The sequence below is a fragment of the Asparagus officinalis genome, chromosome 7, assembly GCF_001876935.1.
Source record: "Asparagus officinalis chromosome 7, Aspof.V1, whole genome shotgun sequence".
Taxonomy (NCBI): Eukaryota; Viridiplantae; Streptophyta; class Magnoliopsida; order Asparagales; family Asparagaceae; genus Asparagus; species Asparagus officinalis.
Window position 1 is genome coordinate 74,583,813 of NC_033800.1, and position 27,891 is coordinate 74,611,703.

At 38.2% G+C, this 27,891-nt stretch overlaps 2 protein-coding genes across 2 annotated transcripts in view; one reads left to right on the forward strand and one right to left on the reverse strand.

Annotated features, from left to right (window-relative positions):
- Positions 1-229, forward strand: part of LOC109849091 (oxalate--CoA ligase) — a 4,516-nt gene extending 4,287 nt beyond the window's left edge. Inside the window, 1 exon segment of the mRNA XM_020418880.1 lies at positions 1-229. This exon segment is cut by the window's left edge and continues 160 nt beyond it. Within this exon segment, the coding sequence (XP_020274469.1) occupies positions 1-47 (47 nt within the window). The 3' untranslated portion in view covers positions 48-229.
- Positions 2,874-27,825, reverse strand: LOC109850148 (UDP-N-acetylglucosamine diphosphorylase 1-like). Its single transcript, XM_020420081.1, has 12 exons — positions 27,759-27,825; positions 26,245-26,334; positions 26,067-26,176; positions 25,915-25,989; positions 23,741-23,780; positions 23,543-23,625; positions 23,391-23,468; positions 13,967-14,110; positions 12,625-12,692; positions 12,075-12,189; positions 11,741-11,897; positions 2,874-3,144 (listed from the first exon to the last, which is right to left on the reverse strand). Exons 3-12 carry the CDS (start codon positions 26,142-26,144, stop codon positions 3,047-3,049), a joined length of 936 nt encoding a protein of 311 aa, XP_020275670.1. The 5' UTR covers positions 26,145-26,176; positions 26,245-26,334; positions 27,759-27,825; the 3' UTR covers positions 2,874-3,046.

Below are 27,891 nucleotides of genomic sequence, written 5' to 3' on the forward strand. Positions count from 1 at the left end.
TGGTGGCCGAACACTTTGTAGCGCCGGCCCCAAAATCCGGAGCTTAGATTGTGCTCTTTCCTCGGTATGAATAAAAATACCTAAAATTTTTAGTAATAAAGATGAGATTGTATGTATCGGATAACTATTGGAATGTGTTGCGATTTACTTATTATGGGTTCCCCTGAATTTTTTGAGGGGTCTATGCGAATCGAAATTTAATGCGAATCGTAAATGTTGGTTCTTCCTTGCCTGCGTGATGTATGAAGTTATTAAGAAAGTTGGGAGTAGGTGCTGGTTGGGACTTGACATAAAATGAACTACAGCAAGGCCTTGTATCAAAATCATCTCGGTCTTCCCCTCTTATGAAGTACGATTTTAACTTCCATGGCTCAGAGAGCTTAAGCGTGAGCATTAACTGGTTTAAACCAGTTTAATTTGATCGAACCCACCGAATTTTAATGGTTTGGTTCAGTTTTAGGAAATAGTTTACTATTGTAACCAACCAAACTAGCAAAACAACTATACCTATCATCGATCGTAAGGTTGGAAGTGATGAATTATGTTTGTAACCGGTCAAGTGAAAACACTTAAGGCCCCGTTTGGCAAAGGGTTGATGAAGAGGGGTTAAAGAGAAGGATTAATGTACTTAGCCCATTTGATAATCCGAAGAACTAAATTATTAACCCGTTAAATAAGTTTTATTTTAGCCCTTATGATCAGTTTTAGTGTTTGGGAATAACAATGATTTTGACTATTTTCTTTATAATTAGAAGGGTTAACTCTTATTCCATCTAAATAGGAGTATTAGTAAACCCCTCATTTTGAGGGGTTAACTCATTTTAACCCCTCTAGAGGGGTTAACTTAACCCTTCTATATTTATTAAACAATTTATATAAAACCCTCCCAATTATAAGGCCCATTGGATACGCCGGTCTCAATTCAGCCATCCTAATAATTGCAGGGTTTCTGACGTAGGATTGAGAGAATCTCTTCTCCCGCAAAATGTCAACTTCATTGCGAAAACGCTTTAAACTCACAAAGAGCCAAATTAGCACTGTGGTTTCACTCATGGATCCTCTTGAGAGTCGTGGATTGGATATCACATGTGCCGTCTCGTAAAAGGTTGTTTGCCCTTTGGCAAATTGATATAAAGAAGGACAAACAATTGAACCGCACTCACGAAAACAGGAGACATATTTATGTCATAAAGATAAAGTTAACTGTATGGGTCGGTAGATTTTTACAGGAATTTAGGATCTTTAATCATCCTTGAAGGCTGATAAATCTGAAGGAAGCGGTTTCTGCATAAATAACACCTATTAGAGGGGGCGGAAATGATCTCTCTAATATGTCCTCCGACATTCAAGTCAGTAATGGGTTAAGCAAATTTGCTAAATGCGTAATCTAGTTTTAGGGCGTTGTTCGATATTCTTGCGTACCTTGGGTAGTGGAGATTACCCACTGAGGGTCAGTAGGGGCACATTAGTAATTTGAATGGGTCGCTGCAGTCGGTCGATCAGACAGCACTTTCCACATGTAGGCAGTCAATTGAATGAGTCACACTTGCGTTTAATGCGTCAGTGACAGAATGGCTGAAGTGCTGGCATTGTCCGATGAGTCATTATAATGTCGGCCCGAAGAGTCATAATGACTCTAGTCATGCATTAAATGCGATGGCGACTAATCGGCGAAGTGTGACACTGCTGAAGCTGATAGTCTCATCATTCCAATTCCAAACATTTCTTAACGAGAGTCCAAGTAGAAGACACCTTTCGTCTCAAATTTTAATTCTTCTAGCAGATCCCAGCTTGGACAATTTTTGTCTCGCACTTGGACTAATAGAGAGATCAGCAATGTTTATACCCGAGCTTTCAGATTTATAGGACTCGAATACTTAATCATGACACTTGACTCTCAAAAGCTTATTAGACTTAATAATTCTCAGGATATAACCAGACAGAAGCTTGGATGGAAATAGAGGTGGCGGTAAATCAATTTAGATTGAATTCTATCAGATTTATACATGGTCTGGATTAGAGAGAGATGGGAAAATGCTCTATGCTTATGGATTAGAGAGAGATGGGAGAATATTCTACCGTTATGGTTTTTGTAAGGAAGAACGAAAAGAAAATGGAGAAAGAAATTGGTAAATTCCACATAACCCCAAAACTTTAGGAAATTTTGGGGTGTCTCACAAAACTCCTCCTAAACTTTAACTTTCCTCACTTCACCCAATCTCCTTGCTTATAATTTGTAACCAACTAAATTTTCCTTGAATGGAAAAAAAAATTCAAACTTGGTCATTTGTCATTTAACATGCAAGGCACCTCCTCCCCTAAAATTTGAATTATTTATTTCTTATTTGCAAAGTATAGAAAGGGGTCCGAAAAAGTTCAACTATGGTTTTTTTTTTTACCGTTGGGGAGGGGTTTTTTTTTTTTTTTGGGTAGTGGGGCCTTTTTGTGAACTTAACCTTATATATTCATGAGCTTGGATTTCAGCACTATATTTCAACGATAAAGCAGTAAGAAACGTCCACAGAGAACATACCTCCTTTGACTACTGTTTCCATAAAACAAAATTGATAGTGATTTGAATTATCGACTACAAATCGTAATTAATTAATTCGATAATAACAATGTTCATTTCGTCTTGTTTCGCCCCCAAAGAAATGTCCACAAAGAAAATACATCCACTAACAATTGTTCAGCCGCCCTCCATAAAGCAAATTTGATAGCGATTTTCATTACCTTCGAAATTGTACAGTAATAAAGTAGATAACAATGCTCGCTTCTGTCTTGTTTCACCACTCGCTAATCACATCACAAGATACAGACAAATTACAAAATATAGAAAAAGAAGAGGGGGGGGGAGACATTTCTCAACGGTATGTTATCGACACTCTTCTTAATTCCTTTAGCCAGAAGGTCTAGTGAGAGCATAGACAATAATAAGACATACACACATACTATCTGATATAAAAAGGTGAAATTAAAAAAATGAGCCCCACTTATGAACATATTAATTAGCAAATAGCGATGAAAATCTTTAAGCAATCAGCAACTAGAAAGTTATTTCACTCGGTGCGTGAAATGTTCTTCCTCGACATATAGCTTCAAGGTTTTCTCCACCATAAGAACAAAGGGGAGAAATTTCCACACCTGGAACCAGGACTTCTATTAGATACATGATGATTGGTGTATATAAACGTTGCAATTCTACGATGTGTAGTTTGTTCTCCTTTTATTTCATGGCTAACCCTTCTGTTTGTGGGTTTAACATGTATGTTACCGCATTCACCTGGGTAAGAAAAAGTAATATGGCATGATCTATAACACTAAAAAGCCAAATAACAAATAAGCAATAAGCCGCAGCTTGAGTGCTTGAAAACCATAAATATCATTAAAGACTGGATGACATATAACCTGATTAGCTATTAGTCGAGACAATTTGATATTAGATATCAATAGTTATGTTAACTTTCATTTAAAAAGAGGGACAAAGATGTCATCATTTCAGCATGGATAGGAAGCTGAGGTTCTGTGAAAAATTGATGATAGTTTGTGCAGTATTGTTTTTCATTTTTACCCAACCTTTTTTTCTCTCAGAGTTTATGCATCTTTTGTGTTGCATGCAAACATCATTTTGAGAAAGGTTTAACCGTACATGTACTTCAAAATAACAAGTAAAGCAACGCATCATATTTGTGAAACGGTAAATTACATAATCCCCATCTATAGCTTCAATTGCACTAAACACCCCTCAACTCATTTATTAGCAGAGGCACCATAGGTTGAAAGCCTTTAGTCTTCATCTCCTGCATGTCTTTCTCTAATCGATTGCATTGCCTTTTCAACTTTGCCATTTCAGACAATTCGGGTGCCAAAGATAAAGACCTCTTCGTAACACCCCAGCCACATCCTCGCACACGACCAGAATACTCTAAAGGAATTGCTCGATCAAGCAAGTCTTCAACCTTTATATCATTCAGCTCATCTTCTTCCAACTCTTTTGTTATCCGAACCTAATACAAACATTGGACAACCAATACATGGTTTTGTTATGTTTTCTCAATTCTGATCCACACATAGTAAAGTTTCGTCATAATAGTTAGTAGTAGGTAGGAGACAAATGTAGCAGAGGAAACAATAGAATGATAGAGTATGTTTCCTTTTTAGAAGAATGAATGACTGGTTTTCACAACTATAATATTAGACTCAAGACTGATGTCTATTTGAAAAACTGAGAAAATTATTCAAATAACAAATGAAGTAGGCTATTACCACATCCTCAAGTATTCGCAAGGAACAAGGATCATCAACCTGGTTCTCAGCATTCATCCTCGCATGCTTCCAAGTATCTAACCTAGTGACTACAGGGTCCTCTTCTCCTTCACGTAGTTTTTGTTCGATCTGCAAATTTCAAGCCCACAATAGGGGAGGGGGTAAGTATAAATTAGTACTTTGGTCATATATAGATGTGCAAATAGATAATTAACTGGTACATTTCACAACAGCAACCATATATTCCGTATTAACTTTACTAACAATCTGTACCGCTATCTAATAATTAATACATACAATCTGCTCTCTCAGCCGTGCATAACCCACACATGCTTTCCTATATCGCGCCTCCATTGTTTCCGCTCTCTCTTTGTTTATTTTGCTTCTTTCCTACAATTGAATGTTGTCATTAGTTGGTTTAAATTGTAATATCCTCTAATTGAAAGTAATGTAATAACGTGAACGTTACCTTAAAATCTTGAGTCAACACAGGAACTCGGAATCCGACATAGTCAATTTCACAAATATTGATGATTTGTCAAAAGTATGTCATATTTGTCTGGTTTAGTGCGCTGGCATTGAGAGAAACCTCGCTATTCTGCATAGTACTCCCCTCATCGTGTTCTCTAGTGTAAAATGTGTATCCATTGATGAGATAACATTTGTAAGAGTACACATGCATATCCGGTCCTCTTGACAAAAACTTGACCCTTTCTGATACTGAATCACTGTTCGTTAAGATCTTACCATGAATATGACCAGATAACCAATCAATGAAGGTAGAGTTGTGCTCCACTTCAATCCAATTAGAGTCTTTATCAGGATGATCTTTTGCGAGACCCTGCTTGTGCAACTCAACATAAGGAACAACATCAACTGTGTTATGTAGAACACACAAGTGCACCCGTCGCCATTGTTCGAGGTTGATCAACATCGGTTGACCACCTGTTACACCTTCACCGTCAATCCTATCAGTGTGACGAGTATGTGGAAGTCCAATAGCTTCGACATTTGGGATATATTCAGACCAGTATTCAATTGCTTCTTCAACTAGATATGTTTTAGCGATGCAAGCTTCCGGTCGGTACCTGTTCCTCACATAATAACCTTTCAACACTTTCATATATCGCTCCATGCCATACATCCATCTCATACGAGCAGGACCACACATCCTCGTCTCGTAAACCAAGTGTACAGTCAAATGAATCATGATGTCAAAGAAAGATGGTGGGAAATACATCTCAAGCTCACAAAGTGTTTGTATAATCACCTTTTGTAAACTTAACAAACTTCTTGGATCTATCACATTGCTACTCATGGCTTTGAAAAACCAACATAACTTTGTGATAGTGTTACGTACATTTTCTGGCAGAATAGCACGAATTGCAATCGGGAGCAGATTCTCAATGATGACATGATAATCATGAGATTTTAAATTCATCAGTTTCAACCCATCTAAAGTTACAAGACTTTGTATGTTGGACGAGTACCCCTCTGGAACCTTCACGGAGTGGAGTGTATTGAGTAACACAATCTTCTCTTCCTTCGACAAAGTATGAGCGGCAGGAGGTAAGTATGGTGCTTTCCCCTCCTTTGATACAGGTGCAAGTTCTTCTCTTATATTCATAGCAACCATGTCCTTTCGTGCATTCAGTCCATCTTTAGATTTTAAAGTGTCACCTAACAAAGTATTTATCACACTAGCAGCAACGTTTCTCTCATTGTGCATGAGATCAATAAAATGCCTAACAAACAAGTCCTTCCAGTAAACTAATTGAAAAAAGATTGATTCTTTCTTAAAACCTCTAGTGGGAATAGACTTTAAAAACTTTTTACCAAACTGTGTCTTAAGGTTCTCCACTTCTTTTAGCACATCAAGACCTGACAATGTAGGAGGTGGAGACCGATCTTCAACTTCACCATTGAATGCCTCACACATAGATCTGTATGGATGACTTGGATCCAACCACCGTCTATGCCCCATGTAAACCGACTTCTTACAATGACGCAATCGAAGATGATCAGTGTCATTGGTACACCATGGACACGCACAACACCCCTTCACACTATATCCAGAAAGGTTGCCATAAGCTGGGAAATCATTGATTGTTCCAAACAACATAGCCTTCAATCTGAAATTATCCTTTCTGTACGCATCGTATACATCAACACCCTCTTCCCACAACAACTTTAAGTCCTCGATTAAAGGAGCCAAATATACATCAATGTCGTTACCAGGTTACCGAGGTCCTAATATCAAAATAAACAGCATCATATACTTGCGCTTCATGCATAACCAAGGGGCCAGGTTATAGATCATCAAAATCACGGGCCATGTACTATGGGAAGTACTTTGAAGACCATGAGGATTCATTCCATCTGTTGAAAGTACTAAGCGCAAGTTTCTTGATTCCTTACCAAATTCTGGATATTTATTATCAAATGTCTTCCACTGGGGTGAATCAGCTGGGTGTCTTAACATTCCATCTTTAATTCTTTCATCATCATGCCATGTCAAGTATTTAGCATCTTCTGTGCTACTATACAACCTCCTAAATCTAGGAATTATAGGAAAGTACCACATAACTTTGGCTGGGGAGTTGTTTTTCTTATATCGCTTCTTACTACACTTGGGACATTCACTCAATTCTGCATACTCTTTCCTAAATAAAATACAATCATCCGGACAAGCATGGATCTTTTCATGTGTTAACCCGATAGATTTGAGCAATTGCTTAGCATCATATGCTCTACGAGGGAGCACATTCCCATCTGGCAAGAGTCCACTTACGGCTTCTAACATCTCTGTGAAGAACACATCAGAAACTTGGTGACTAGCTTTTAAGTTGTACAAGATCAAAACAGCCGACAACTTTGAAGCTTTGGTACAACCCGGCCACAATGGTAGCCCAGCATCCCCCCTTAAGTCATCAGACATATCAGGATGATCCCGCAACTCTTCATTGACAACACTTGTGAAATTATTCATCCCACTAGATTTATCATCACCAGCTCCCATACTACTTGTGTTCATTATATTTGAAAACTCAAATTGCGAGCCTAGTTGAGTTGATGAACTATATTTACCTTTGCCACTTGAGCTACATTTACCTTTGCTCTCACCATGATATGTCCAAACCTTATATGTTCTGTCAATACCGTGAAACATTAAATGCTCACGCAACTCCATTTGACCCCTAACCTCTTTGACATTTAGACATTTTCGACACGGACAATTAATGAACATCGAATTTTTGGCATTCTTAGTTGCATGAGCACAAAACTCTTCTACCCCTTTCTTATACTCTTCAGATAATCGATCTGCATTTACCCAGTCTCGATCCATCGAAAACAATACTACAAAAATAATACAAGATCAAAAGAGAGAGAGGTAAACCATCTGTTATTGTGAAGAATAACTACGTTTACGAGAAAGCTGTGAAAATTTTAGATAAGTACTGCTGCAAGGATTTTCAAACTTACTACATTTAACGCTCAAACAAAACCATACTAGGATTCCTCCAAGAGAGGTAACACGCATAGGACCAAATAAATCAAGATGAAGTAATTGCAAGGGTTTAGAAGTCGATACCTCATGGATGGATTTGAAAGAAGATTTTGTTTGTTTACCTTTGGCACAATCCTCACAAATTGTATCTTTTATGAAGTGTAAGTTAGGTAGCCCTTTCACAAGATTCTTCTTAGACAATTTTGATATTAACTCCATATTTGCATGTCCAAGTCTCTTGTGCCAAATCCAAGGGTTTTCATCAATAGCCGCAAGACACTTCACATCTTGATTAACTAACTCATTCATCTCAAAAATATAAACATTAGACTTGCGATTTGCAATAAAAACAATTTTTCCATCCATACTAATGATGCATTTATCCGGTTTAAAAGAAATATCAAAACCTTTATCACTTAATTGGCTAATGCTAAGAAGATTATGATTCAAACCATTTACTAAATAAACATCTTCTATAATGGGTGAGGGTTTCTTACCAATAGAACCGATACCAATGATTTTACCTTTCTCACCACCACCGAAGGAGACATTGCCTCCTTCAATCCTTGATAGGGTTGCAAATAACTCTTTGTTGCCCGTCATATGATGTGAGCAACCACTATCAAGGTACCACATCTCCTTACGTCGTTGCCGTGACGTTCCCTACAAAAGAAGAAGATGAAGGTGTAGTAGCTTTAGGTACCCATGTCTTGGGTCCTTGGTGGTTAGTAGTTTTGGTACCTTTGGGTACCCATATCAAACCATAAAAATCTTCATTGTCTTTAATTCTACAATGAGTAGAAATGTGTCCATGTCTCATACAATAGGTGCATACAAAATTTCTTTTGTATGTACGAATGTTAGAACCATGAAACCTATTTCTATCATGGTGATTGTAGTTAGCATAAGCATGAGTGGGTCTAGTTCTACAACTCTCAATTTCTAATCTTTCAATCTTTGATCTTAATTGCTTATTCTCGAAATCGAGATCTCCTAGCAATTCATCTTTTAGAGCAAGAGAGGTTGTTAGTTGCTCTAGCTTAATATCACAAGAGGTATGCAATTTTTTGAAAGAAGAGTATTCTTTAGACATTCTTTTAAATTCAAAGTTCAACTCTTCTAAAGCCATAGCTATGTCACATTGCATATAAAAAGATTCACTTTCGGCCTCGGATATTACCTCATGTTCATTTGCCATGAAACAAACATTTGGGTCATGAAGAGCAAGTTTGGCTCCTTCTTCATCACTATCCGAGTCACTTGGTTCGGATTCTTCCCATCCGGCATACATAGCCTTCTTCTTCTTGTACTTCATGTACTTTTCTTTGAGCTTGGGGCAATCCTTAGCGATGTGACCCGGTTCATTGCACTCAAAACATTTACCTACACGAGAGGAAAACTTGTTGTTAGATCGAGGGTTAAATTTTTTGTTCATTTTTATAAGTCTAGAGATTCTTCTAGAGAGATGAGCCACTTCTCTAGAAAAATCAACTTCACTCTCCGACGACGAAGATGAGTTGTCACTAGCTCCTTTGAGAGCTATGGTCTTCAACTTTGGTGACGGCTCCTCAACTTCTCGTGATGGCACTTCCTCCTTCTCCTTCCCCTTGAGCTTCTTCTCATGCACTTTGAGCTTTCCGATAAGGCTATCAAGAGCTAAGGTAGTGAGGTCATGAGCTTCCTCAATGGCCGTAGCCTTGGGCTCCCATGCCGGAGTCAATGAGCGAAGTATCTTGTAGTTCATCTCTTGAATGGATAATTGCTTATCTAGACCATGTAATTCATTGATGATATTAGTAAAACGGGAAAACATAGCATCAATGGATTCATTAGGAAGCATTTTAAATAGCTCATAATCATGCATGAGTCCACTAATCTTAGATTCCTTAACTTGGGGTGTTCCTTCATGTGTGACACATAATTTTTGCCAAATTTCGTATGCGGTTGCACACGTGGAAACCCTATTGTATTCATTTGGGGAAAGACCACATATTAAGGCGTTCATGGCCTTAGCATTGAGATTGGCAAGGTGCCTTTCATCATCGGTCATGTTCCCGACTTTGGACTTCTCTACATATTTCTTTTCTATAAGCCCTAGAATGTCAAGATCTATGCAACGAAGATAAATTCTCATTCTAGCCTTCCAATAAGCAAAATTAGTCCCTGTGAAGAGTGGTGGTCTAGTTGTGGATTGTCCTTCTAACATATGCATATTCAAAGAAGCCTCCATAAGATCTTTACTCTAAGGTGATTAAACCAAAAATTAATATAGAGACCAAGCTCTGATACCAATTGTTGGACCCTAGAGGGGGGGTGATTAGGGTCAAAAGGCTCTAATATGCAAATTAAAAACACACAACAATCAATTCACAGTAAATAGATGCAAACAAGGTAAATAAGAGAGGGTTAGGAATCGTTATCCTTGACGCGCGATGTGTTAACGAGGTTCGGCCCTCTGGCCTACGTCCCCGCTCCCCACTCTCGAGGAGAAATCCACTACACAGCCGGTTTGGAAGCCGGAACTTCGTCTACACAGCGATCCCACACGATCTCTCTCACTACACAGTTTGATCTCAACAGATCACTCCCTCACAGTAGATCTTACTCAAGATCTCAACTACACAGCACAAGATAACAGATGTAGAACTCTCTCTTACAAAGCCCCTATGGCAAAGAGAACAAATTACTGAAGCTGGGAGGTGAGCTCACACAAAACCACAGAGAAGAAAGCAAGACTGATTTGAAAATTTTCTCAGCAGAAACAGAAAATACTCTCTCTGGTTTTTCAAACGTTTTGCTCAAGGAAGAAGAAGCAGCAGTAGGGTTTTTATAGAATAGATTAAAACAATTTTAAAAACCAAACCCAATCTTCCTGTTTAGGAAGATAATCCCCTTTACAGAGTCTTAGCTCAGACTGAGCCAAGCACAAAAGAGTGAAAGCACGACAATCGAAAATAAAAATGACCGTTTTAAAAAATCTCGTGTTGACTGAAGGGAAAAAAGCGGTCGGCCGAAATATCGTTCGATCGACCGAAAATCACGTCGGTCGACCGACCGAAAATTTCGGTCGACCGTGAGCTGCTTCAGAAAAATAAGAAAACCAGCAGAAACACTGTCGGTCGACCGGATCGGTCGACCGATAAAAAATCGAGAATTCGGTCGACCGGCCCGGTCGACCGACAACCTCTCTGGAAACCAGTAAGAAAAGATGATATGTGCGGTCGACCGATCCGGTCGACCGCTTTCTGACATATGCTGGAAAACATGTTTTTGACCAAGTTAAAATATTTGTAGAATATTTATTTGACCTCTGAAAAATCTGAAACTTTGTAAAATGTTTTTGATACTAAAAACAAGCTGTTTGAAGAAAGAATTTTGCAGATAGGTTCTCGTATTTGTGAAAAATAAGGTTTTGTGAAAACGGCTTAAAAGTTTAAGAAAGAAAACATGTGTGTAAATCCCAATAGCTTCATGTAAACATAGTGACTCTTTGCCTACATTCTAGCACTAGAGAGAAACATAAAAGAAAGCTAATATCCTCATATTTAAAGCAATACTTGAGCTTTGATTAGCTTGAATCGGATGAAGCTTTTATTCGAGTTTTTCGTTCTTGAATTAACGTTGCTTCATCTCTTGGCCTCCTCCTCCTTTGGATATTATCTTTGTAGCATATATTCCATCCATCCTCCATTGATGGCACTAACGAGCTTGACAAATAGATTTACTACAATTTCACTCAATAAGCCATTAGTACCAATAATGGTGGTTGTAAGAACATCATCAAAACATAAGGGCTAACATTTAGTGCTAGTAAATGACTTGAATCATTTGAATATGTGTGTGTGTGTCTGTGCCGTCTGTGTGTGTGCACAGGCACCCCCCACCCCCAATTGATGAGCTTGCAATTAAACTTTCTGAAAAAGGCATTTGATAGGTGTTTAGTGCTAGTAAATGAAGGAAGATTACCCGTTAAGTATAATGGCACCGAATGTGTCAAGAAACCACCAGCAGCAACCACCCACCGACTATGCAAGCGAAGAAGCATTAACCGAGCACTATCAGGAGTGTCGTAACTTGCTCCATTTGCATTTTTAACTGGTGCAAACTCCTCTTCTCGCAAGACCTATGATTTAATATTTCAACGTACATTATGATAGAAAAGTTCTCCCTCTTTTTTTTCTTTTAACATTTCTGTCTTATTTCCCTTTTTTTGTGACAATAATCAGAAAATAACACGAAAAGATAATATGCACCAGGACAGAAATAGCATGTGGCAGTAAATGTAAGATAAGGAACAAACCTCGAAAAGAGCTGTTGAAGGAGGGTATGCAAAGGCATCAAATATGAACTGCTCAAGCTTTAAGCCCATTATATAACCATTAAAAGAGGGTATCTTCTTTTCAGCTAGATGGTAACTGCATTCAAATCCAAACATCAAGCATGTAAAACATATCTTTCTGCAAGCTCAACCTAGAAGAATATGAACATCATTTGATGAAATAAATATCAAATTCATAAGTAATATTTAACCAATATATTCCAAAGTACAGAATAACTAATGAAAATGCAATTGCAAGGACCCGTGCTGACAATATGCAATGAAAGACTTAATAAATATACTAACTTAATGTCAATGAAGATGTGACAATGTATGATGAGACAATGACTAATAATGACAAATCCACAAACAGGATGATATCATATTAAAGAAATAATTATTCTAGAAAGTTTAAACACCACAGAGGATGAACATCACGCAAGTTCTATTCAATTGTACAACTTAAAAAAAGAAATAATGCAAAAAGAGAAGTTTAGTTATCTGTAGAAATGGAGTATAAAAGATTACTCACACGCTGTCCTTTTCAAGGCCATTTGCTACTTGATTCAAAAAGTCCAGCGTGAACATATGTAAGCAAACCTAAAAAAATGAATGACCTTAATTTAATTAGCACCTTTGACGAGTGAGAATAACAAGGAAATAAGATATGGAATTCCAAGAACAAGCATAACATATGCCAGTATGTTATTTTTCTTGAAAGTATAACTTTGTCACTGAAGAAAGAAAACACACAAAAAATGTCCATGAAATAAAGTAAATATGAAAAGTACTAAAGAATTATAAGAGGAACATGACAAGTACCTAAAAAAGGAGGTTACTAGTTCAAGACATGCCCAAAAGAAAAGAAAACTTTCCATTATAATGGGGAGGATACACACGCACGCATGCACGCACGGACACGCCATGCACATGCACACACAAAGATATATGCGTACGTGCATGTGTTTGTGATTTTCTAAATATGTCTATATGTACATGATGTATGTACATATGGTTTATGTAAGTAAAAAACATTAGAAGATAAAACCCTACACGTTAATTTTCCCACTTGTATATGATGTATGATATATGTTTCCAACTTTTATAATATATGCCATGGTGAAATCCTTTCTCATTTACCTCACTTTGACATTAATGTAGTAAGATATTTCCTTTGTCCTTACTTATAGCTTTGACTTCTAGATTAAGTTTCATTTACATGTTTCTCTTATATTTTATCTAACTGCTTTCATGCAGTTCAACAAAGATACTGTCAATTCTAACCTTAACCTACATAGTCAACAATCCTTCGCAGCTTTGCCCTCGGTTTCTTCTAATGGGAGCTCAGTTTAAACCCAGTAAAGCCTGGTCATAAAATATCAACATCAGGTATGCAAACCCTCATATCACATATAACCCCTAGAAAGGCATCCTTATATATTTATTATATCTGAAGTCCACCAGATCTGAAGTCCTTCCATATATTATCAGTCTCTCGTGTATGAACACGCGGGTGATTCAAATTTTACTACACGTACCTTTAAAAAGATCTGTTACTTATTCAACATATACAAGGTAGATGAATTTTTAGTACCAAAATTCAATATAAAGTCAACTATGTGTGCAACACAGGTATTGGATTTAGAAACCATAAATTCAGGATGCACAAGAGATTTTTATGGTAGCTCATGAATATATCAGATTGTTGCAATCATCTTAACTAAAGATTAATTAACAACATATCTTCCTGATGGTATACATCGTAGTTGTCATATTCAATTGTCTAACACAGCCCAAAAATTCTAACATAGTCAAGCAATATAATAAACCCAAATTCATAATATCAGATCAACGGAAAGTTAATGAAAATTTACATTACTCCAACAATACCGAAGTCGTCCAGTTGTCTGATTGATCTCAGTAGTCATTGCTGGATCCATTTCACTGTACTCAACAACTGTAAGAGGCCCACCTCTGCCTCGTTGGACAAATACTCCAACTTTTTCTTGCGGATATGCCTGAATAAATGAATTCAACCAAAACTATTAGTTTACATATTTGTTGTAGAAAAGGATGTAAATCATGTAATAGAAGGATACATTTAAATAAAGGAGAATTGACATACTGATTTGCTTTATGTGTAGTCGTTTTTGAAACTATAGGTTCTGTCAGCTCTAAGAATGCCAGAAGGGGGAAAAAATCTATGCAGTTGCTAGTTAGCCAAATCGATGCCCATAATATTTACTTCAAGAGAAGTATAGCATTTAGATAAAGAGGAGAGGATATAACGTTTCAGTGAATGCATGGCGGATTGACTAACATGACAGAAAGAATAGTTGATGGCCAAAATAACATAGCTCAAAGTGCATTTTTTAATAAATTACAAAGCACTCATGTGTGCGCAAATAGCTATCTCATAATTCTTTCGATGGTGAATTGTAGAAGTATTAGCCCACGACCCTCTGCTATCCAGGTACTTCTATCATGAAGCAGTATCCGTATCCGACATGTACCCGACATTTACCAGTACCCAAACTTCATGGACACTCTTTGGATATATGCATGCATTTACCCAGACATTTACTCAATTATATGATATATGTTTTACTTTAAAATACTTGTTGTACACTTCTTGGACATTTATCCTACACTTCATGTTCATTTCTTGAAACTCGTTAGACATGGGTCCGATTGTTTAAGATCATGTCCAAGTTAAAAACTATGATTTAAAAGAGTGGTTTGAGTGTCTAGTTAAAAAACGAGCATTTTCCAATCTATAACAATCAACATAATAAAAGAAATTTAAAAATATGATAAGAATTTAAATTTAAAATAGCAAATAATTCAAAAAATAATAATGGTCACATGTAAATTATTAATCTTGATATATAAATGTAGTCGTGTCCCTGTACCCTATATTTCACAATTTTGATGTGTCCTGTACACATACCCGCACCCGCATCGATACTGTTTGCGTCAAAAGTTGGTCTCGTTGTGGAATTCATTATATCATCAGTCGATTACAACAAATTCAAAAGAAATAGTCTTTTTATAAGACTTCTTTTACACAACAAAAATGAAAATTACAACTTTTTAGAAACAAACGCAGGATCGTTGTTTGGATCGCTGCTTGCGTGGGATCTTTGTCTGTGCCGGGAACGCTTTGGCTCGTGGACCACCAAATCACAGATTCTGATTGAATCGTGAGGGGTTTAGTGATTCTTCCTTCGTTTATCGAAGTGAGAATTTAAAACGATATCTTATCAAAGTAAGATAGTCGTTCTTCGAAGTGAGAATTTAAAACGATATCTTATCAAAGTAAGATAGTCGTTCTTCTTGAAATCAAGTCAAAGCTAGAATCTCAAGGAATTGCCAGAAGCTCAGGAACTCTGCTCTGTCTGCTCTGAAATCAGCCCATGCTCTCTGATCAGCCCCCTCAAAAATCGATCTCATGGGGTATTTATAGCCTCCAGGATGAACAGTGCTTCCGAGACAGTGTTTACTGTCTCGATGGCCGAGACACTGTCTCGGCCTGCGAGACAGTAAATACTATCTCGGAAACAGTAACTGTCTGGCAGTTTTCGTTTTAACTGCCTTCCCACGTTTTAAAACTCCGTTATTTTGGCAGTTGTTAACGTGATTCTCGCACACAACGTTTTCCATGTTCTTTGGCAGTTAATGGCCACGTGTCGGCGGTTTATAAAACAGTTTCTGAACCTTCGAGAACTGTCTCGCTCTGCGAGACAGTAAAGACTGTCTCGCACGGCGAGACAGCAAAATCTGTCTCGCGCGGGAGTCGGTCTCGCGTACGAGACAGTAAAGACTGTTTTTTTTCTTTGATTTTTCGATAATCTCCTTTTGAGCTGCGCTAGGATATCTTTCAGCATTTTTTGACGCCTACAGATACTCCCTCAAAAGTGTTCCAGACTTATTCTTTTATAGAGGAGTCTGGGACACTTTGGATAAGACAGGTCTTATTTGCAATCCTTTCAATACTTGATTGAGTAGATCGTGTAGAAGAATCTGTAAAATGGCTCCAGCTCTTAATCTCTTCATCCATTAGTCTATCCAGTTCTTTGTAGAATAGCTAATGTTCTCCCGGCATCGCGTTTATCGCTTGACCGTTGTTGAGATCTTGAATCGAGGCTGGTATTTCCAGATTGATGCTTGTATGTCCATTGAGAGTTCGTCAGGTTATCCTTAAGAATATTCAGATTAATATTCTCCAGAAACTTCTGGGAGGTAACCAGGTTATTCTTAAGAATATTTTGAGTAATATTCTCTAGAAACTTCCTGTTAAGATTAGGGAAATAGTTTAGACTCGTATACCTATTGGAGTATTCTGGTCTCTTTTTTGTTGGTAGAGGTGAACCCGATGATGGAGAAGAAGAATTTTATATTCTATCTCTTAGTCTCTTTTTTGTTGGTAGAGATAAACACAAAAATCAGAGAGGAAGAATTTTATATTCTACCTCCTGGTCTCTTGTTTGTTGGTAGAGATGAACCCGAAATCGGAGAGAAAGAATTTTATATTCTATCTCCTGGTATAAAAAAAACTCAAAGTGGGGCCTCCACTTAGAGAATCTGAACAGGTTTAAATAATCCTAACTGTCATAAGGTTTGATTATTCAACTTGAAAATAGACCCCTCGTTCGTGGAATGAATCGAGAGAAAATTCTGGTTGTGGTCCTAACTGTAGTAAGGTTTGACCAAGTGGGAGTTTGATACGATTCTCACTGTTTAAAGATTTGATCGCTCAATTTGTGGACCTCTCGTTCATGGGAGGAATCGAGAGAGGATTTTATCTTTGGTCCTAACTGTAGTAAGGTTTGACCAAGTGGGAGTTTTGAGACGATCCTAACTGTTTAAAGGTTTGATCGTTCAATTTGTAGACCTCTCGTTCATGGAAGGAATCGAGAGGGGATTTTGGTTTTGGTCCTAACTGTTTAAATGTTTGACCAAATGTGAGTTTGATACGATCCTAACTGTTTAAAGGTTTGATCGTTCAATTTGTGGGCCTCTCGTTCATGGAACGAATCGAGAGGGGATTTTGGCTTTGGTCCTAACTGTTTAAAGGTTTGACCAGATGTGAGTTTGATACGATCCTAACTGTTTAAAGGTTTGATCGTTCAATTTGTGAGCCTCTCGTTCATGGAACGAATCGAGAGGGGATTTTAGCTTTGATCCTAACTGTTTAAAGGTTTGACCAAATAGGAGTTTGAGACGATCCTAACAGTTTAAAGGTTTGACCGTTCAATTTGAGTGGACCTCTCGTTCATGGAAGGAATCGAGAGGGGATTTTGATTTTGGTCCTAACTGTTTAAAGGTTTGACCAGATGAGAATTTGAGACGATCCTAACTGTTTAAAGGTTTGATCGTTCAATTTGTTGACCTCTCGTTCATGGAAGGAATCGAGAGGGGATTTTGGTTTTGGTCCTAACTGTTTAAAGGTCTGACCAAGTGGGAGTTTTAAGACGATCCTAACTGTTTAAAGGTTTGATCGTTTAATTTGTGGACCTCTCGTTCATGGGAGGAATCGAGAGAGGATTTTATCTTTGGTCCTAACTGTAGTAAGGTTTGACCAAGTGGGAGTTTTGAGACTATCCTAACTGTTTAAAGGTTTGATCGTTCAATTTGTGGACCTCTCGTTCATGGAAGGAATCGAGAGGGGATTTTGGTTTTGGTCCTAACTGTTTAAGGTTTGACCAGATGTGAGTTTGATACGATCCTAACTGTTTAAAGATTTGATCGTTCAATTTGTGAGCCTCTCGTTCATGGAACGAATCGAGAGGGGATTTTGGCTTTGGTCCTAACTGTTTAAAGGTCTGACCAAATAGGGGTTTGAGACGATCCTAACTGTTTAAATGTTTGACCGTTTAATTTGAGTGGACCTCTCGTTCATGGAAGGAATCGAGAGGGGATTTTGATTTTGGTCCTAACTGTTTAAAGATTTGACCAGATGGGAATTTGAGACGATCCTAACTATTTAAAGGTTTGATCGTTCAATTTGTGAACCTCTCGTTCATGGAAGGAATCGAGAGGGGATTTTGGTTTTGGTCCTAACTGTTTAAAGGTCTGACCAAGTGGGACTTTTAAGACGATCCTAACTGTTTAAAGGTTTGATCGTTCAATTTGTGGACCTCTCGTTCATGGAAGGAATCGAGAGGAGATTTTGGCTTTGGTCCTAACTGTTTAGAGGTTTGACCAAGTGAGAATTTTATGACGATCCTAACTGTTTAAAGGTTTGATCGTTCAATTTGTGGACCTCTCGTTCATGAAAGGAATCGAGAGGGGATTTTGGCTTTGGTCCTAACTGTTTAAAGGTTTGACCAAGTGAGAATTTTATGAGGGAAGATTGATCCAACGAAGTGATCGAATCTCATCTCAGCAAAAGAGTATTCGGAAATCACCGTGGGGATGTAGTGTTTATCACTTTGTTTGTAACGATTGGGTTATCCCTAAGAACATTCTTCTGAGAACTTCCCGTTACATGAACCATTCACCCCCAGCTTCCTTCGCGAAACTGGGTCTAACATCATGTTGAGTTATATGACCGGGTTATCCTTAAGTATATTACATGTAAAAAATTCTCAAGGAACTTCCCGTCAAGAGTGGAAAACAGTTTAGACTCATATACCTATTGGAGTATCGAGGAGCAGTTTATACTCGTATACTCTTTGGAGTGATGGAAAATAGTTTATACTCGTGTATCCAATGGAGTTAGAACCGTCTTTACTTAGCTTGTTCCGCCGTTATGACACCGGAGTCAATTAAGGCTTGAATTTTATTTTTGAGTCCAAAGCAAATCTCAGTGGGATGAAGAACCCTTTTGTGGTACGCACAATAGTTTGGATCCGTAATCCTCTTAGCTTCCTCCTGATCTTTGATAGGTGGTAGCTCAATTTTGCCATTGACGAGGAGGTATTTCAATATGGCTGGAGCTTCATCGTTTTCGAAAGAATACTCCTTTTGAAACTTCGGATCGAGAGTCGCGTTCACAGGAATTGCAGATATCGTCGGTTGGCTTCTCTCAGTTTTTTTTCTTTTAAGAAAGTGTTCAGTTTGTTCACCGCGCACTTTCAAATCTTTCCAAGTCTTGGATGGTACGACCCCCAGAGCTTCCAGAACATCAATGGAGAGATTATTGTGGCATGTTTGCAGGATAAACTCCTCTGTAACAGGATCTCTGCAATTCATTGCCTTGTTACGGAAGCGCTTGATAAAATTGTCGACTGACTCTCCGTCTTTTTGCTTCTCATCCAGAAGGGTTCCGATTGACACTTCGGTGTCATCATCGAAAAAATTGTTGAGGAACAAACTTTCTATGTCATCCCAGCAATTGATGCTCCCTGGTTTGAGACGTCGATACCAATCGAAGACGGGCCCACGAAGGGTGCTAACGAATGACCGGACCATTAAAGCCTCGTTTCCAGCGATCATGCCCAAATGAGACTTGAAATAAATCAAGTGCTGAATAGGCGAGCTCTTCCCCTCAAACGGTGTGAAGTTAATCAGATTGAATTCTGCCGGGTACGGTATTGAATCCCATTCTCTTGGATAGGGACATGGAATACCCGTCTTTTTTACTTCTTGAGCCGTCATCAAAGCGTTGATTTTGTTTTCAAGCTCTTTCATTTTCTCGTCATCGCCTATGTTTTCATTCGAAGGACGTTGAGGAGAATGAGTTAGGTCATCCCCTGTAAGAGGTGCCATTGAACCACCCCTAATATCGTTATTGGGAGGGTGCGTTAAACCACCCCCAGATTTATTGCTATTGGGAGGAGTATCAGCCATAATGACTTCATCCACTTCTGGATCACTATCATCTATAACATTCTGAGTGTGGCGACTAGATTCAGCTCGCTGACTAGACTCAGGAGGTTGAGACCATTGAGCTAGCAATTCTCTCATTTGTTGGATAGCTAACTCCATCTCTGTCCTCATTTCAGCTCTAATTTCTTCACGTTGTTTGGCTAGAGCTTCTTGAAGTATTTGAGTGAACTGATCAGAGGTGATTGTGAGTACTTCTCTGGTTTGTCCTGTGCTAGATACTGTATCATCCGAAGTGATCGCAGAACAAGTATCCGAGAGCTCATCCTCTGATGACATTCCTTCATGCATTCTCTTGTAGTCTCTATGTCTGATGACTCCTAACTGGAGTCGGGACATCCGTTTGGCAATTCTTGAATTGACTTTTTCTCTCGGGAAAAAGTCGGGATTTGATTCAACTTGAATGCCGCTTAGACTTTCTTTTATCAACCATGTTGATGGTGACTTCAGGGAGTTCATCCTCTTGGACAGCAAGTTTATTGCAGAAATGTCCCGGCTTGGGCTTTGACATTTCGGTGAAAAGTCTCTGGACCATTGAGACTCTTTGCGGGATGGCTTCTCGTTTGGAGTAATCATCTTCCGACAATACTGCTCTAATGAGTCGCACACAGAAACAATGAGAGTTCATTTTTTGAACAATTCTCTTTCGAAATCTATTCAAACCCACAATTTGATAGTATGATTCATCGGTATGATTGCCGAAAAATCCTATCGTCTGTTGGTATGACCTCCCAGGCATAACGATGTCTTTTGGCGAACACGTCTTCTTCTGGGGGTGTAAAACCTTGTTGGCATTCTCAGGACAAATTATTGTTGCCTTTGAGCGATCCAAGGTTATTTCAGGAGTCACACGTTTGGAACTACCCCCTTGCGGGTGTGGAGTCTTAATGGGTTCCGAATGCTGATTTTGCACAACTCCGGACTTTGGAATCCAAACTTTGCAGAATTTTGGTGGTTCTTTGGCCACCATCTCCTTGTTTCTTGCTCGTCTTTGTTGTAAGAGAGCACGGGCATGAGCAGCGTTTGCACGACGCTTTTGTATACGTTCTTTGAGGGTCGAGCGCGCCCTTTTGACGAAAGTCCATTCATCCGTCGTTAATTTAGCAGAGGTATGAGTTATTGGTCGTTGCGACAACTGAACTACTCGATGCCTCCTCGACTCTAGGTCCGCGTGATAACGAACCCCGTCGGTTTGTTCCAAGGCCTTAGCTATTTGGCGAGCGCGGCGCTGACGTTGTCTCTGATGAGCCCTCTTCGTCAGTGCCAATGAGCTTTGATTTGATGACTCTTTAACTAGATAAGAGTCATCATGAGCAGAGATGTTGCGAGTAGAATTCTCAGCAACAATGAGGCGAGAGTCTTCATTTGTAATATTCGACGGAGTCGAAAACTTGAAAACCTTCTTAGAAGATAAAATTTTCCTGCATTTGTGAGGCGAGGAAGACTTTGAGGATAAGGCTGACAGATATTCCTCAAATTTCGCTTGGTCAAATTCATACTCGACCGTGGATTCAATCGGTATCTTGATTGGCTGCGACACGATGGTCTCGGCAGTGAAACCGTTGGCTCCCACTGTGGTCGTCAGTTTGTTTGCGTCAAAAGTTGGTCTCGTTGTGGAATTCATTATATCTTCAGTCAATTACAACCTATGTTGCCTTGGTACGGGTACGGGTACGGGACACGGCAAATTTGTAAAAAGTAGGGTACGGGGACACGGCTGTATATATATAAAGTAATTCACTTTAGATCAATATTGAATTAAATACCTATTACATTTGCAAATATACCCCAAAATATGACAAGCATCCCTCAAAATATTACAAGTATATTGTTTAAAGTTGCAAATATACCTCTAAAAGTTAGTTCTATATCCCAAAAAACCCAAACCCAAACCCCTCCCCATTTCAAAAGAAAAAAAAAGAAAACAACAAACAAACAGGTGATTGAAAAAAAACCCAAACCCAAACCCGTCCCTGTTTTAACCCAAAAAAAAACCAAACGGGTTATTAAAAACAACCCAAACCCAAACCCAAACCCAAACTCCCCATATAAAAGCTCAACCTCCCTCTCTAGGGTTTCTGCTATTCCCCGCCTCCTCTCATTTCTCCTCAAACCTCGACCTCTAGGGTTTCTGAATTCGTCGCCTCCTCCCTTTCTCCTCGCCGCCAATCTCTAGGGTTTCCGCAGTCCTCCCTCAATGGCCCCTCGCAAAACCGCTAGGGTTTCATCCAGGAACGCAGATCTCGTTCGAGGGATCGGCAAGTTCTCCCGCTCGAGAATCCGCCGAAGTTTTACCCCGTTGACGACGTGAAGGCTCCCATCCCCAACCGTCGCAAGCCCAAGCCCACCAAGCTCAGGTATGGATTCTAGGGTTCCTGGTTTAGAATTTTGTGTTGATTTTTTTTTCCTTTGTGAAATCGCCGTGTCCCTGCCGTTTGGGTGCGGATCCGTACTCAATACGTACCCGACACGGGTACGGGATCAATTTCGCCGTGTCGGGGTAACATAGATTACAACAAATTCAAAAGAAATAGTCTTTTTATAAGACTTCTTTTACACAACAAAAATTAAAATTATAACTTTTTAGAAACAAACACAGGATCGTTGTTTGGATCGCTGCTTGCGTGGGATCTTTGCCTGTGCCGGGAACGCTTTGGCTCGTGGACCACCAAATCACAGATTCTGATTGAATCGTGAGGGGCTTAGTGATTCTTCCTTCGTTTATCGAAGTGAGAATTTGAAACGATATCTTATCAAAGTAAGATAGTCGTTCTTCTTGAAATCAAGTCAAAGCTCGAATCTCAAGGAATTGCCAGAAGCTCAGGAACTCTGCTCTGTCTGCTCTGAAATCAGCCCATGCTCTCTGATCAGCCCCCCTCAAAAATCGATCTCAGGGGGTATTTATAGCCTCCAGGATGAACAGTGCTTCCGAGACAGTGTTTACTGTCTCGGTGGCCGAGACAGTAAAGACTGTCTTGTCTCGAAAACATTAACTGTCTGGCAGTTTTCGTTTTAACTGTCTTCCCACGTTTTAAAACTCCGTTATTTTGGCAGTTGTCAACGTGATTCTCGTCCACAACGTTTCCCATGTTCTTTGGTAGTTAATGGCCACGTGTCGGCGGTTTATAAAATAGTTTCTGAACCTTCGAGAACTGTCTCGCACGGCGAGACAGTAAAGACTGTCTCGAGGGCGAGACAGTAAAGTCTGTCTCGCGGGCGAGACAGTAAAGACTGTCTTTTTTCTTTGATTTTTCGATAATCTCCTTTTGAGCTGCGCTAGGATATCTTTCAGCATTTTTTGACGCCTACAGATACCCGTACCCATTTTCATGCAACTTAGGACCACACAAAGTTATGGAAGGGAAGACGATGCAACATTCGAAGTGAAATAGCCTTGCAATCATATTACATAAATGCCATCTAGATCCCAAGTCTATGCCAAAACAGTGTCAAAGCAAGAGTTTATACCTTCCTAACAACTTTTGCTGCTGCTGCTGCACCTTTGTCAATAAAGTATCCAAGGAATGTCGGATCTGCTACACGAACCTGTTACCAGGAGATTAAATGTAAAGTAGAAATAAATAGAGTTCACTAATATTTTGACAAACCAAACATCTCACCAGAACATTATCAACCCCATAGCAGTCCACATATCTAACACCTCTTCTAGCCATATCTTCGAGTAACTTTGAAGATTTTAGAGCTGTGAAAAAAACAAAAGTAAGGATTATGATTTTATTTACTGATCAGTTTAACCCAATGAAGGTTAAATAATTAGCAATTTCACAGAGCATATACTACATATCTCCAGGTCCTACCAGAGTACAATCCTCCATTTCCATCAGGAGATTTTGCCACCTGGTGCAAAAATAAGTTTCAGCAACTTACAAGGAAAGAGAATGAAGGCCACAAAACTAGAGAAGCATATAGAAGTTGGCTAATAATATTTCAGGAAGGCAAAGAAATGAAAAGAATTAAGAGATAGCTAACAATCAATATTGCCTGATAAAATAAATAGTAGAAGATTTTCTCATAAAAATAAATAAATAGTAGAAGATGACAAAGTGATAATTCAATTGTACGATACGGTTAGAAGCCAATCCAATATGGGGTACAACAAGTGCAAACTTATCAACACAATAAAAAAGTGTAGAGACATAGAATTGAAATAAAATAAATAAAAATGTGCTCATCACATATGTCTTGTTCTGTGTCAAAAGTAGCATGTAGTGTCTTCCATGCATACGGGATGGCTTAGACTTGTTTGTGTTGTTATTAGGCTTGATTTATGCTGCAGGGATGGCCAGAGATCTAAATTCACGGTGGCAAACAGTGGGAAAATATTGTTTTTATTTGTATTTTATTTTTACTTGTATAAGGAAAGAATATAGAATACTTGATTTTGATGTAGATAGGATAGGATAAGAATTATCAGTCTAGGAATACACGTGAAATCGTTGTTTTCCAAATTGTTTAGTCTTTGACCGGTTGGTCACAGGGCTATGAAGCATTGATGCTGCATTTTTGGAGGTGTGTCCATGTGAAATACACATAAAGTTTGATGAATAACATGAATCACTAATCGAAGCAATCTTTTTGGTGTATCCTGTAAATTATAACATATGTAATACATATAACAGAGAATACTCATGTAAAAATAAAAATCCAATGAATTAACAATGATGGAGTACAAAGTCAAACTTATATGTAGATGCATTTACGTAAGTTGCTTGAGAACTATCAGTTTAGGAATACACGTGAGCTCGTTGTTTTCCAATTTGTTTAGTGTTTGACCGGTTGGTCACAGGGCTATGAAGCATGAATGCTGCATTTTTGGAGGTGTGTCCATGTCAAATACACATAAAGTTTGATGAATAACATGAGTCACTAATCCAAGCAATCTTTTTGGTGTATCCTGTAAATTATAATATATGTAATACATATATCAGAGAATATTCAAGTAAAAATAAAAATCCAATAAATCAACAATGATGGAGTACAAAGTCAAACTTACATGTAGATGCATTTTCGTTAGTGGCTTGCTTTTTTAATAATGGAAGAGGATTATTCAAGTAAGTCTTGGTTTACTAACTTGAAATTTTATCTTGGGTTATTTGCATACATACCCCTTAAATCATGGGTTTTTGCAAAAATACCTTCCAAATCTCAGTATTTGCAAAACAACCCGTCAAATCATCAATTTTGGAAAAGTACCCTCAAAGCAATAAATCATCAGCTTTGATAAGCTGATTTGTAACCGCAATGTAAAAATTATCAACAAAATAGAATTATTAGCACCAAGTTGATGATATGTTGATTTTAGAGGTCTTTGTTCACTAAGTTGATGACTTGAGGGGTAGTTTTGCAAAAACTAAGATTTGGGGGTATTTTTACAAATATCCATGATTTAAGGGGTATGCATGGAAATACCCTTTTTATCTTATAGTAGCCAGCTTATTACTTTAAAATTAACAATTCATTCTGTATTTTCTTTAAAAAAGCGTCACACACATGCACATAGTTATGTATAAAATAAATCCCTTAAAATTACATTACTTTGTTCTGTCATACCGCATATAAGCGTGATGTGCCCATGCATCACAGTTAATTGGTTTCATGAGATTGTTTGCAAGTCATCCATGGAAATAGAGGATGAAAGTGAAAAACTCTATACACATAGAAGAAGGGGGCACGTATGATAGACTTATGGATAGGGTGAATTGTTCCAGATTGTAAGTTCAAGTTAAAAATGTCCAGCCTTTCTGTATTAGAAAATTAGAAGATATACTTCAAATCGTGAAGGTCAGTTTCTGGTGGGAGAGTTGGAATGAGTGAGGAAGGGAAGTTAAAATGACTTCAAGTAAAGTTAAACAAGTAACCAGCAGAATCTAAATTAGTTGAAACTTTGGAGTTAACCTGTGAAGGTTCATGATCTTACAGAAAGCAAATACTAAACACAGGTCTTGTGTACATCAGAAAATAGAGTATGCACCTTGTATGGGGTCTCCATGATAAATCTACCATCCCGTGAAATGCAGGGAATGGTGCCTTGTTGGAAGAAGGTGATCTACATCAAAGGGGGAAATCAACTAAAGAGAATTATATAATGCAAAATGGAGAAAAGGATCAATTCATGATTTTTACTTGTTCAGGTTCCAAGCCAAAATACTTGTGACTTTCAAAAAACTTGCGGGTGGCATCATCAGTAAATGGACTAGTCATTATATACCAGTGGATTGGTGGTCCAGCAGAACCTGGTAGGTACACATATATGATTAACCTGACAGATAATCAGCTTGACGAATTAGTTGGCATGCCTTACCATCCTTAGACTGAGCTGCAAGTCTCTGAACACATAAAATCCGTTCAGCTTGAAGTTGGAAAAGTGACTTCCCGGATGGGAGTCCAATATCTATAACAAGAGATGAACAGAAGTTTAAAAAAAAAGTATTGGATCAATTAAGAAAATATTAGTATGCTTCAGCAGATTCAATAGTACCATAATTTTAGTATTCTGAAATTACAAAATATTTGACTATATCAGAACGCAGAAGCTTAACAAATGGCCAACAGCAGGATATGCTCATTAATCACAGAAATATCTGCTGCTAGAAATATCTGCTGTTAGACTGTTTGTGGGCACAGTGAAAAGTTTGAAATTCAAGAATAACAGATGCACTTAAGTAGTTCGGTATAAAGGAAAGATCGAAAAACTCGGTAGTTGCTCTGCAAATATTCCAATGAAGTAGAAGCCCAGATGTTATGCTTAGTCATTATACAGTGTATTATTTAGCACTAGCAGGACAACACTCGTATACAGTGGTAAGCCCATGCATTTGACAAATGAAAGGTCTAGAGTTCAACCCACGAAGCTGAATAAAAAGAGAGAATCCATTGTGAGAATGTACCAGTGTCATGTCATTCATAAGGAAAACAAAGAAAAGAAGTAGTTCTCATATTTTTCTTAACCTTAACACTTGAAAGTTACAGATTGATGGATAAAATCATGATTAATTTGTCTCTACAAGTAGCAAACAGTTTCTGAATTTTTTTTGAAAGATTCATAATACCGGTGATTGTTGTTGTTAACAAAGCTTTTACAAATGATAGGATTTACAATCGATGTTTTACTCAAGGGAAACACTTCCTTCATACAATGAAAAAAGACAGGTCATACATGAAAGGTGATGTCATTTCTACTCCTCTTTTCACTATTTTTCTTCTGTTCCCCCTATCTTCTTCTTTATCTGGAACTTTTAATTTATTCAATTTGGATCAAGACCCTTTCATAAATCAGCCACTCTGAGGAGCTATTCCATCAATTTATCGAGTCAAATAGTGGATGTAAGATCCAACAAACACCATGATCATGAACAATGAAGGTTTGTACGTCTAGTAAAGAAGGGAGATAGCACCCTCAATGCAACAAACCAACGTTTGAAAACAATGTGCTCGAGTACTACAATGTGCTCGAATACTTTGCAGACTCTTATCAAGATCTAAACATATCATCCACAATGCCCGGTTTCCATTGTAAAAGGCCATCTGATATTCCTTCATAACTGAAATACATGGGTAAATGATTAATGGGGTCATATATAATACATAACTCCACAATCAAAGTGATGAAGTTTGGTGCATGTACTTCTAACTTAATATAGCAGGATAACAGCATGTCCTAACCTTTGTGGCACTGCATTTTCTTCCTGGGAAAAAAATTGATTAACATTCTGAGTCTTAAAAATTAGAATTTCTATCACATATAAAGATGAATATAAGAGCAAAAGGAAAAAATAACAGCAGATCAAAGTATAAGAAATAAAGATTATTACTTACTGAAACAACCCTTAGGATCTGAACTCCCAAGTCTTGTTCCCTGAGTCAAATTCCAGACATAACAGAAAACATCAATCCAATGTTTTATCTCCTAGTGAAACTGTGAAAGTGACGTGATAAAATGCACAAGAGA